Genomic DNA, 12,694 nt, shown 5'->3' on the forward strand with positions numbered 1-12,694 from the left:
TTTTCCTTCCTTCCTTTCCTTTCATTCCTTTCCCTTTTTTCTTCCTTTTTCTTCCTTCCTTTCCTCCCTCCCTTTCTTCTTTCTTCTTTCTTTTCTTGTTCTATCCTCCCTCCCTCCCTTTCTTTCCTTTCTCTCTTTCCTTTCCTTCCTTTTTTTTTCTTTTCCTTCTCTCTTTTTTCTTTTTCCTTCCTTTTCTTTTTATCATTCTTTTTACTGCTTTCCTTCCTTCCTCTCTCCCTTCTCTTTCTTTCTCTTTTCCTTCCTTCCTTTCCTTTCTTCTTTCATTCCTTTCCTTTTTCTCTTCCTTTTTCTTTCCTTCTTTCCTTCCTTCCCTTCTTTTTCTTTTTTCTTTCTTTCCTTCCTTTTCTCTTATCATTCTTTTTTACTGCTTTCCTTCCTTCCTCTCTCCCTTCTCTTTCTTTCTCTTTTCCTTCCTTCCTTCCCTTCCTTCCTTTCCTTTCTTCTTTCATTCCTTTCCTTTTTTCTCTTCCTTTTCTTTCCTTCCTTCCTTTCCTCCTCCCTTTCTTCTTTCCTCTTCCTTTCTTTTTCTTTCTTGTTTTCTTGTTCTTTCCTCCTTCCCTCTCTTCTTTTTCCTTCCTTCCTTCCTTCCTTCCTTCCTTCCTTCTTTTCTGAGATTTCCTGACATGCATCCTTAGTCAGCCTGCATGAGAAGTCCAGCTGCAAAGACTGAAGATAAAAAGCTCAAGGAATACAAGTTCATGACCAGGCTGAACCAAGGGAGGAGTCAAACATGTCATCAGTCTGGAGCACCTTCGCACCCACCAGAGACCGAAGTCTAGCCCACCTTGAATTCTATTGACTATTATCTATCACCAGTTTGGTTTGAACATTAATAGTTCCAACCTTTGTAGAAGGTGTGCGCCTGCATTAAACCTGCATTTGTTCAAACCTCCTTGGCTGCTGATTTCTTGTGCCTGGCAGTTCACCTCCACTCCAAAAAAAGCACGTTAGGGAAATTCCTTTCTTGAAGAGGTGGCTGATTCCAGTGCTCTTTGCTTGTTATTTTCAACTATACCTATTTTAATTGTTTTGTTGGAAGAAATTTCCTTCTGGGTTCGGCTCCAAATGTGGAAAAGACACTGGAGACATGGAGGCTGCTCGGAAATATGGTTTAATGGTGGACAGGACCACACGGCTTGAGTCCTGAACAGAAAAGGAGGACCACATGCTTCAATGTTGGGTGAAGAAGAAGAGAGCTAGGGAACCTCTCTGTTTCCTGCTCTGTGTAAGAAATGTATTCTGATTGGTTGTCAGACTCCCATGGGGCCATGCAGTCAGACTCCCAGGAGAGCATGAGTTTCCAGATGCCACATGGTGAGTTTCTGTGAAAGGCTGATACTACCTTTATTATGTAAGTAGACTACTCAGGCTTTAATGGCCCCTGACAAAGGGGGGTGGGCAGGAAGCTGCAGGGAGTACTTTGTCTTTAAAACATGTTTCTCCCTTTTCACATCGACGGAAATATAATATTCTGCCCTTTTCAGTATTTCCTAGGATATTTCATTCTTCTAGGAGAGAAGAGAGACCGCCTACTGCCGCATCACCTCCACACGACCTCGTAGATCTCATCGATTAGGCCTCCTCGAGTTCCATCCGCTGGCAATGCCCGACTGGCAACCACGTGGAGGAGAGCCTTCTTGGTGGTAGCTCCGACCAATGGAACGATCTCCCCGTGGAGATTCATACCCTCACCACCCTCTTTATGCACAGACCTTCCGCACAGCCCTTAGATCTGGCTCTCCCGTCAGGGTCCTGGGGCTCTAACGATTGTAACCTGCCCGAATGTATGAAGGTTGTGTTTTAATCATGTATTGTCTTATATGTAAAAGTCTGTTTTTTCCCCCCTTCCTTTGGATTGTGAGCCGCCATGACTCCCCCCAGGGAAAAGGGCGGCCTATAAATAAACCGTAAACTAAACTAAACTAAACTAGGAGAGGGCTGGGTTTTAACTTCCTACAGTTTTAAAAGAGTTTCACCTTTAATCAGTTGCATGGCTTTTCTGAGGCATAGCAATTTCACTCACACAGTCCAAATATGGAAAAACTGAACTCTTATCTAAGCAGGCAACCACCACACACAAACAAGTTATGGCAGTTACTGATAGATGGGAGGGTGTAGCTTTAAGAAGAGAAGTGCATTTCTCCTTATTTTACCTGCCTTCAGGCCTATAATGCAGCATACACACCTGTGTCTGTAGCAGAGAAATTTGTGAGTTTTTTGCAGCTTCAATCAGAATATTTGCAACACCCTCCCCTCAACTCTAGAAGACCAGAAAGTAATAAAGGAGATTAATTAACACAATAAGGTACTGGAGGTTACTGGAGAGGGGTGCAGAGACTATGGATGGCGAACTTTCCGGAATCCAGAAGTGGAAACTAGCTGTTGGATTAGGGGAAAGCCCGGAGAAATGGGTAGACAAAGCAGATAACAAAATAACAGAGTCGGGAAGGGACCTTGGAGTCTTCTAGTCCAACCACCTGCTCAAGCAGGAGACCCATGTAGGAAGTTAATTTTTTTCATCACCCTACAACAATTCAGACAAATAAGTTGTCCAATCACTTCTTAAAAACCTCAGTATTGCAGCACTCACAATTTAACAGATCAACAGAGTTGGAAGGGCCCTTGTAGATGTAGTCCCAACATCCCTCCCTGCATCACCCAAGCAGGAGACCCTATACCATTTCTGACAGATGGCAGTCCAGGTCTCTTCTTGAAAGCTTCCAGGGATGAAGCTCCCACAACTTCTGAAGGCAACTTCAGTTCCATTGGTTGATTGTTCTCACTGTCAGAAAGTTCCTCCTTATTTCTAGGCTGAATATCTCCTTGTTCAGTTCCATCCATTATTCCTTGTCTGGCCTTCAGGTACCTTGGAAAACAGGTTGACCCCTCCTCTCTGTGGCAGCCCTCAAATATTGGAATACTGCTATCATGTCGTTCCCGCAATCGTTCTTCATAAGTTCACATCCCGTCCCCTAACCCTCCTGGGTTGCTCTTTCTCTGCACTTTTTCTAGAGTCTCAACATCTTTCTGGAGGCAAGCCACTGGTGTAAGGCATCACCAGAGAAACCTCTAGAGGACCGAATATGCTTCTTATGATCTTGACCAATGTATCTTGTCTTTTTATGTACACTGAGAGCATCTCAGTATTGAGAGACCGCCTACTGCCAATCACCTCCATTCGACCAATTAGATCTCACCGATTAGGCCTCCTCCGAGTTCCATCTGCGGTCAATGTCGACTGGCAACCACGCGGAGGAGACCTTCTCGGTGGCAGCTCCGACCCTATGGAATGATCTCCCCGTGGAGATTCGTACCCTCACCACCCTCCAGACCTTCCGCACAGCCCTTAAAAACTGGCTTTCCTGTCGGCCTGGGGCTAAAGATTGCAACCCGCCCGAATGGTATGAATGTTGTGTTTTAATGATGTATTGTTCTATATGTTAAAAGTTTGTTCCCCCCCCCTTTTTAAGTTGTAAGCCGCCCTGAGTCCCCCCAGGGAAAAGGGCGACATATAAATAAACTTAAATACAAATACAAATACAAATCTGCACCAAAGAAAAATTCCTTGTGTGTCCAATCACACTTGGCCAATAAAGAATTCTATTCTATTCTATTCTGTTCTGTTGTGTTCTGTTCTATATCTATGTTCTGTTCTATTCTATATTCTGTTCTATCCTATCCTCTATTCTATCCCATCCCGTCCCGTCCCACCCACCCCCCCCACCCCACCTATTCCTACCCTACCCTACCTGCCCTACCTTATCCCATCCCATCCCATCCTAACATGACATATTGTCTGAATAGGCTTAGAAAGTAAAAGCGAAGCCCCGACTCTAACCTTATTCTAGGAGTGGAGAGGAAGGGAAACCGGCCGGGAGGGGTTGGGGGGGGGGCAGAGGAAGCGCTGCCAGAAACCAGGAGCGGGTAGACCCCCGACTCTCTCCGCTGTCTGGCAGTCCCGAGCGGCCAGCCGTCACCCCGCGAGGAGCGGAACTTTCCCTCCCACCCCCTTCGCTCCAGGTTCCCGCGCGACGACCCCGACCAACATCCCCCTCTACCAACCCAACCAAGCCAGGCTCCTCCCAGGGGGTCGCGGCAGCCACGGGACACGCGGGGGCCGTACGCCCCTGCAGCCCGCGCTCCTCCCGGGTCTCGCGTGGGAGTGACGGGAGCCGGAGATCCGCGGCGGCGTCCTTGCTAAGCGCCGCTGCCCGGCATCCTCCAGAGGCTCAAGGCGGCGCGCGGCCAGGGTGGGCGCTCGGGCGCGTCGTCCGCGGCTCCGCGCAAGCGGTGGAGGCAGGCGCGCAGGGAAGTGCCCGAGCGACGTCAGCCTCCGGCCGCCTCCGGCTCCTCCGTTCGCTCCGCCCGCCGGTGGCAGCGCGGCGGAGCTACATAAAGCCAGCCCCGCCGCCCCGTCCTTTGGCTCGCCGGCAGTGCCCGGAGGCCGCAGCCCAGCGGAGCCACGCGCGAAAAGGCACGCAGAACCGTCGGGGGGTCGAGGAACGCCGGTTTAAAACAAGCGGAGCAGGGCCGTCGACGGTCGCAGTCCCCGGGAGCGCAGGCGGCGGCCGAGGGCCTCGCCCGGGACCACCGGCATGGCCTTAGCCGACAGTGCCCGGGGGCTCCCGAACGGCGGGGGAGCGGCGGCGGTGCCCGGAGCGGCGTCGCTCGAGCCCCAACGGCCTCTGAGCTGACCTCGTCCCCGTCGTCGGAGTCCATCCCGGAGATCGTGGAGCTGAACGTGGGCGGGCAGGTGTACGTGACCCGCCGAGGGACGGTGCTGTCGGTGCGCGGCTCGCTTCTGTGGCGCTCTTCTCCCAGCAGGAGCCGGCCGCCGACCTGCCCCGCGACGCCAAAGGCCGCTTCTTTCTCGATCGCGACGGCTTCCTCTTCCGCTACGTCCTGGACTACCTGCGCGACCAGGAGCTGGTGCTGCCCGAGGGCTTCCCGGAGCGCAACCGCCTGCGCCGCGAGGCTGAATACTTCCAGCTGCCCGAGCTGGTGCGCCGTCTGGCCGCCTCGGGTTCCTCCCCGGGCCCGCCGCGCTTCTCCGGGCTGCTGCGCGACTCTTCGGTCTGCGCCGAGGAGCCGCCGTCGGGGCTGGGCTACTTAGAAGCGGACTTCACCGAGACGCCGGCCTCGGCCGCCTCGCCGACTTCAGGCCGCAGCCCGTCGGGGCCTCCGCCGATGCTGGCGACCTCGCTCTCCCTGGACGCCGGCGGGGGCGTCGCGGGCGGACGCCGCTCGGGCTACATCACCATCGGCTACCGGGGCTCCTACACCATCGGTCGGGACGCGCAAGCCGATGCCAAGTTCCGACGGGTGGCGCGCATCACGGTCTGCGGCAAGACGGCGCTGGCCAAAGAAGTCTTCGGCGAGACGTTGAACGAGAGCCGCGACCCAGACCGGCCCCCCGAGCGTTACACGGCCCGCTACTACCTCAAGTTCAACTTCTTGGAGCAGGCCTTCGACCGGCTGAGCGAAGCCGGCTTCCGCATGGCCGCCTGCTCCTCCACGGGCACCTGCGCCTTCGGGCCCGAGCAAGGCGGCCCCGCCGAAGACAAGATCTGGACCAGCTACACCGAGTACGTCTTCTGCCGCGAGTGAGCGCGCCCGAGGCCCGTCCCCGGGGCTGGGTGCGGGAGAAGGCGGCCGTCTGCGGGGCTGTTGCGGCAGACAGATTCGGGTCCTCGCCGGAGAACCCCCGCTTTGCCCTAGCCGAGCCTCCCACGGGCCGGTTCTCCTATTGCCCTGCCCGCGGGCCGTCGGCGCTGCTCTCCCCGTCTAGCAAAGCGGACCAGCTGCGAACCTCCATCAGCCCAGCCCTCAAGGGTCCTTGGGTCTAAATGGGGGCCCTGCCCCAGTTTAAAGCAGCCTCCCCCTCCAAACAAGATCTCCCAGCCGTCCCCCGTGTGGAGAGGAATTCCCAGACGGGGCGGCGCGCTGCTCCCGGGACTAGCGGCGGGCAATGGAGATTTTAAGCTGCCTCCTATCAACGTTGCCCAATGCTCGGTGGCTGGCTTCTCCTCTTTGACTCTTGAGGCCGACGGCTTCGTTGTTGCTGCACCCTCGCTCTCCCTCTCGTCCGTTTCTTTGGCTCCCCACCCACCCCGGTTGCTTCAGTAGCTTTGGGGCCAAAGCTGCCCGGGACAACGAGCGAGCGAGCGGAGGGGACTCCGTTCCGCCGGCATCCGAGCGCCCCGGCATCTCGAAGCAGCATCTCCCGACGGCGCCGCGTGGGACTCGGAGAAGTGGCTCAGCTCCTCGCACCTTCCTCTCTCACCAGAAGGCGAGCTTTGCGCACTGCATCGGCAGGCTGGGGGTGGAGGGCTGTGGGGGGGGGGGGGAGCGGGGTCCCCGATCCGAGCTGGAAAAAGCAGACCTCCGTGGAATTCTCACGTCCTCCCCCCACGCAGGATTCCGGGCATCGAACCCCCCCAGGCCTCCTGCAGCAGCCCGTCCCCGCTTTAGGATTGAAAAGAACCTGCCGGTGGGTCGTGGAACGGGGTGAGGGCAGGTTGCTGAAGTGGGCTGCTTTCAAAGCCAAGCTGGGGGAAGGGTTTGCCTCCCCAAAGGCAGCCGGGACATGAGGCTGAAACCCCCCCCCTCCCCTCCTCATCCTCTTCCTCAGTGTAGAAATAGGACTCTGCGTGCTTGAGGAGCTGGCTGGAGTTGGTGCTACATTGACAGAACCCCCCAAAAGTATTTCTCTGCCCCCCCCCTCCCCCAGATCAGGATGCAGAATTTTAACTAAATAAAGACAAGCACAACAGCAGGACATCTTCCTCCCTCTCCTCTCCCCCCCTCCCCGTTGATTTCATCTTTTTGGCATTTAAGCACCCAAGGCGCTGCTCTCTCTTGCCCAGACTAAATCAAGATATTTCTTGCCTGGTTCCCAAATTAGGGTATGCTGCAATATAATCTCCTGGTCCTTCAAAATTTGGCTAATACCTAACAGTGTTTTGATTCTTGCATTGGAACGGCAGACTCGGATGAGTTATTCTAACCAAAGAATTCTCCCGTGTTTTCATTTTTCTCCCCCTTTTATGGTTGCTTGAGGTTTAGTGCTTTTTATTTTTAAGAGAGTGAGATGATTTTAATCCAGGGCTCGCCTATTAGAGATTTTTTTTTTAAAAAAAAATATCCCTGGGGTTTCGGTCTATATGCATAAAGAGAAAAGGTTAGTCTGATTCTTTCTGATATTGTTGTTACTTAAGGAACCAGAAATGCTGGCTTAACTGCCTTGCTTACTCAACCAGAATCTCGTAAAACCCCAATTCCGGTTTGTTTCCAACAGCAAGCCCGTTTTGTTTTCTTCTAGTTAAGGAAGACACTGGAGGTCTCTTATTGTTGGACCACATCATCCTTTAGAGCAGAGATCACCAACCTTTCGGATCTCAGGGACCACTAAATTCATAATTTTAAATCCCACGGACTACTTTTTTTTAAAAAAAAAGATAAATAGTTTAGTGCAATATAAAAAATGCAAATAATTTTCTGTGGACCACGATAAATTTTCTCATGGATCACCGTGGTCCATGGACCACACCAGCTGATGACCGCTGCTTTAGAGGCATCTTCCTTCATGAGTGGGAAGTTGCTCAATGACTTTAAAAAAACAAAACTTTTAGGAGTCCAGCTGAACCAAAAGTGCTTTTCAACCAGCAACTGGACTTTCTTCGTTTTTTTTCCCTTGAAAATATTGAACAAGCTTCTTGGATGAGAAGCGAAATGTTTTCAAGGAGGAAAAAAAAATACAGTTCAGTCCAGTTACTTTTTTGGGGGGGAAAGCACTTTTGACACAACCTTGACCTGAAAAATTGTGAATCTCCATAGACAAATTCTAGCTAAAGTTTTATAAAAACCAGTCGCATTTACCCAAATGCTGAAACATTTGAGTCTGGTAGCTTCATTTAGTGGGAACTGTCTGTAAATTGGGAATTAGGGTTATTTTTTAGAAGGCAGCAAGGGAGAGTGAGTGAGGAGTGAGTGAGAGAGAGAGAGAGAGAGGGAGGAAAGGAGGAAGAGAGAGAGGGAGGGAGGGAAAGAGAGAAGACATTTTTTAAAAAAGGACAAGCAATAAGCTACTGCATTGTGGAGAGCTTCCAGAAAAGAGATATATCCTCTTACTCTAAGCCTTACTCTAAAATGATCCCATTTGTGCATATTTCAGCTGGATTGCAGTTGAGAAGATATGGGTTGAAATTCAATGTTAAGATGTAATTCCCAAAAGGCGGTTGCAAGACTTTTCTAATTACACCTGGAGTATTTCTCTCTGAACTGTGTTTTCTAAATTTTTGTAAACAATCCAGATTTCAGTAAGTGCTTAAATAAGTTCTAAGCTTCTTCTTTTTTTTTCCTGTTTTTTTTCCAAAAATAAATCTTGTACTGTAGCTTATTAAGTCTGTCACGGTAGTCATGGATGGAGGTGTTTGAATTGAATTTTGTGATTTGGTGTGTGTACATAAAGTGTATAAACATTTTACACGAATCATTTAGTTTTTTATTCATTTATTAGTGCTATAAAAAATTTTCATATGCTGTAAATTGTACCCGGACGAAATGCTTTAATATGAAACTGTGTTCCTGTATCGATTTATATGGGGAAGACTTCAGTATGAATATAAATGGAATTATGAAAATATGTCTGTCTACAATTATTTGCTTGAAGTTGAATCAACGGCTAAATTCCTTGTGAAGCTAAAATGGACCCCCTTGTTTTGCAAAATACATACAGGAAGATTCTTGTATTTTGATCCATGAATGTGTGTTGAAAGCAGAGTATTAAAGCCTATTTTTTTTTTTTTTAATAAAACAGATATAATAAAATAACTGAAGATTTCTAATGGTTGTGCTCTGGGTAACAAACACTGCATAAGTGAAATACTTAGCAACAGTGTTTGAGGTCCCTCAGACCATCTGGAGAACATAGCGATTTGGACAATGTGAAAAATCAATCTCTACTATTCATTAAAGCAGCCAGTTCAGCCTTCCAACTTGTTATTCATCCATTGCCCCAACTACCTCTGAGAGTCTATAATTCTCAGTTATCCAGGTCTGGTTGTCTCAAAAGTGCTTTTTTAGGAGGCAACTGGATTTTCTGGTTTTTTTTCTTTTGAAGAATCATCCAAGAACCTTCTTCAGCTCTGGTAGGATGGTAGGGAATGGAAGGATTTATATTCCTTGCAGACAGCAAGGAATTTGCATCCTTTTAGAGGGTGGTTGAAGCACTTGGAAGTTTCTCTGTGTCCTCGGGGTCACCTGATTCCTGTAGTCTGCAATTTTTCCTCTGGAAATCCATTCCTACTCCCACATCATTCCAAGGGTGTTCATCCCAAATTATATAGCAAAAAGCCTGGAGAGATTCTCCGTCATCCAGGTCATGGTTGTCCCAAAGGTGCTTTTTCAGGAGGTGACCCTCTCGTTCCTTCTTTTGAAGACGTTTTGCTTCTCATGCAAGAAGCTTCTTCAGCTCTGACAGGATAGTGGGGAACGGAAGGATTTATATTCATTGTAGACATCTAGTCACTTGCATCCTTTTAGAGTTGAAGCACTTGGAGGTTTATCTGAGAGCAGCTGCTCCCAGCATTTAACGTTGAGAATGTCCCTGCCCCGGGCATCTTGAGTGACTTCTGGAGCTGCTTCCTGATTTTCAGTGGTGAAGATTTGATTGCCGCAGCATATTTGCGATAGAAACATTTTATTTTCCATTTTTCATAGCATATAATCACATGTATACTATTACATAGTCAATAACATGTTGTATTATTAAGTAATTACATCAATTCATCTTACCATCAACTACCAAAGAAAGAAAAAAACCCCAGTTATTGGCTCTTCTGCTCTCCATACACCATATTTATACCTTATACGACACTTTCTTCCCCCTCTCTCCTTCCCCTTTCTACATCCTTTCCTCCCTCCATATTTTTCTACTCTACTTCCCCTTCCTTTCTCCTTCTCTCTCCCCTTACCACCTCCTTGTACACCTCATCTTCCCCTCTCTCCTGTCCCTCTCTTCCTATCTTTCTTCTCTCCTCTGCTTCCCCCTCTTCCTCTAATTCACTTGGTGTATTTCAGCTTCAGAGCAAACTCCCTTTTGTGTTGATGGTATTTATAATTCCATTTCAATATACATAAAAAAGAAAAAATAGCAGTATACATGTACAATCATAATACCTTAAAGTCCAACACCCCTCCTCCAACTTAGTAAACTCGCCCCCCCCCTCCCACCCAACCCCCCAACCTTCCCCCCCTGACTTCCCAGAACCAATACAAGGTAAATCTTTAACAAATACAGTTTAAAATATACGTAAAGAGAAAGTAGAAAATTAATAACGTCTTTGAATTGAGCTTAGCTCCTCCTTGCTAGGCTAACTATAAACAATTTGTTTCAATTCTGATCTTAATCATAAGCTATCGCTGCAGCATATTTTGAACCTTAGAGCCTCTCTTGATGCAGAATTTGCAGGATTCCCCCTAAATATCAATATGTTCTAGGGATCCAAGCCAGTGGTGGGTTCTGGATCACATTGCAACTAGTATTTATATTGTATTTGTCTTTATTTGTCTTGTATGCCGCCCACCCGAAGGACTCCGGGCGGCTCACAATAGACAAGGGAAGGGGAACAAATAGACAAAGACAACATTTTAAAAACACAACATTCACAATTTCCGTGGGGCTGGATGTTTCACAAGCCCCCGGCCTGCTGGAGCAGCCAGGACTTGGTGGCTTTGCGGAAGGCCGGGAGGGTAGTGAGGGTCCGGATCTCCACGGGGATGTCGTTCCAAAGGGCTGGAGCTGCAACAGAGAAGGCTCTCCCGGGGAGTCGCCAGCCGACATTGGCTGGCAGATGGAATCCGGAGGAGTGTGGCCGGGTGCAGTGTGGCCGGGTGCCCACCATGTGCATGCGCACAGCATGTGCACAGCATGCGCATATGTACCTACCGCCCGCAGCTCTCCAGCGGCTTGGCGGAGTGTCGCACAGGCGCCGTGTGCTCCGTGTGCGTGCACAAATGCCCCAATCGGCTCAAATAGTGGTAGGGAGAGTAGGTGGGCAGGTGGGCTCTCCAGAGCACCATACCGGAACGGTACCTGGTGCTCCCAGCAGGCACCGGTACACCCATACTGGGGCATACCGGTCATATCCCACCACTGATCCAAAGACACCTATTCAAAGGGAATAGCCCTAGTTACCTGCACACTCCTGGAAGGGTTTTAAGGCACAACCTCTAAGGCTAAAAATAAAACCCACACCCTTTTCCAGGTGTGGACCTGTCAGGGTAGATCTTCAGGAAGGCCTGCTCCGAATTGGGAAGGAGGCATAATTGAGGAGATGGTGGAGGGGAAGCTTCTGCCCAAGGCAGCCTGACTTTGGAGTACCTGGGAACAGAGGGGGTATTCAGCTGGTTCAAACCGGTTCATTGAACTGGTAGTGGCAAACTGCAGGTGCCACCTGCCCGGCTCCAAAACCTACTGCGCGCATGCGTGCACATCACCGATGTGAGCAAAGCGCATGCGCGGAAGGCAGCACGCATGTGCAGAAGGAGTGCGTGTGCACAATGCAAGCATGTGTGTACACTCGCAGGTACGAACCGGTGGTAAACCTAAGTGAATCCCACAACTGCCTGGGAAGCTGGCTCCTTTTTAAAAAAAAATAATATTTATTTTTTAAAATACAAATGATACAAACAAAATACAATCTAAATACAAAACAAAGAAAGAAAAAGGGAAAAAACCAAATATTGACATGTGCCTCCACCTCCTGGAGACCCTTCCCCCCACCTTATATTTCTTCATCTATAACAACTAAAAGCTGCAATATATTCCGATTATGCCCTTAGCCCTTAGCTGAGCCGAGGTGGCGCAGTGGTTAAATGCAGCACTGCAGGCTACTTCAGTTGACTGCAGTTCAGCAGTTCGGCTGTTCAAATCTCACCGGCTCAAGGTTGACTCAGCCTTCCATCCTTCCAAGGTGGGTAAAATGAGGACCCGGATTGTTGTTGGGCGCAATATACTGACTCTGTAAACCGCTTAGAGAGGGCTGAAAGCCCTATGAAGCGGTATATAAGTCTAACTATTGCTATTGCTATTGCTTATCCCCTCCAACACAACATATATTCTTGGATAGGTTTATTCCCTTTGCCTTCCACCAACACTGATTTTGTAAAATGCCCCCATCTTTCATTCTAATTATTTGCTTTGATCACCTCTTTTTAAAATTTAATTTCTGGTGTTATTTTATCATTTGTTGCCGTACTCCAAATTATTATACCGCTCATTACTTTGAATATCCCAATTTCGTCCCTGATATTCAGCCATCACTAATAATCTAGCTGCCATTATCAAATTTACAATCAATTCCGTTTTTGTTTCATTTATGTCCCGTTTTTCCACCAGCAACAGTAATGCAAAGTTCTTCCTTGGGCCTTGAGTGCAGGTAGCTTTGCCCTACGATCCTTCTGATAAATCAAATTCTTCTGTGGGGTAAGGTTCATTTGCTCTTTTACCTTTTAAGGTAGTTCTAACTTTATTATTTATGAAGTTTATATTGCTTGGTTTTTTCTCCCTCACTGCAATCCTTTCATTTGATCATTTCGTTTTTCTGTGTCATATTCCTCTCAGAATATTGCATAATTCCCCTCTGGCTCTTACACTGTCACCCTGGGCAGA

The 12,694-nt window shown here is 48.8% G+C and overlaps 1 protein-coding gene across 1 annotated transcript; it reads left to right on the top strand.

Moving 5' to 3' along the window:
- Positions 1-4,526: 4,526 nt before the first annotated feature.
- LOC116514781 (BTB/POZ domain-containing protein KCTD12-like) lies at positions 4,527-5,847 on the top strand. Its single transcript, XM_032226503.1, is given in 3 exon segments — positions 4,527-4,658; positions 4,661-4,829; positions 4,832-5,847. Coding segments are annotated over 3 exon segments (1,008 nt in total). The 5' UTR covers positions 4,527-4,616; the 3' UTR covers positions 5,629-5,847.
- The last annotated feature ends 6,847 nt before the right edge of the window (positions 5,848-12,694 follow it).

The sequence above is a fragment of the Thamnophis elegans genome, chromosome 11 (genome assembly GCF_009769535.1).
Source record: "Thamnophis elegans isolate rThaEle1 chromosome 11, rThaEle1.pri, whole genome shotgun sequence".
NCBI lineage: Eukaryota > Metazoa > Chordata > Lepidosauria > Squamata > Colubridae > Thamnophis > Thamnophis elegans.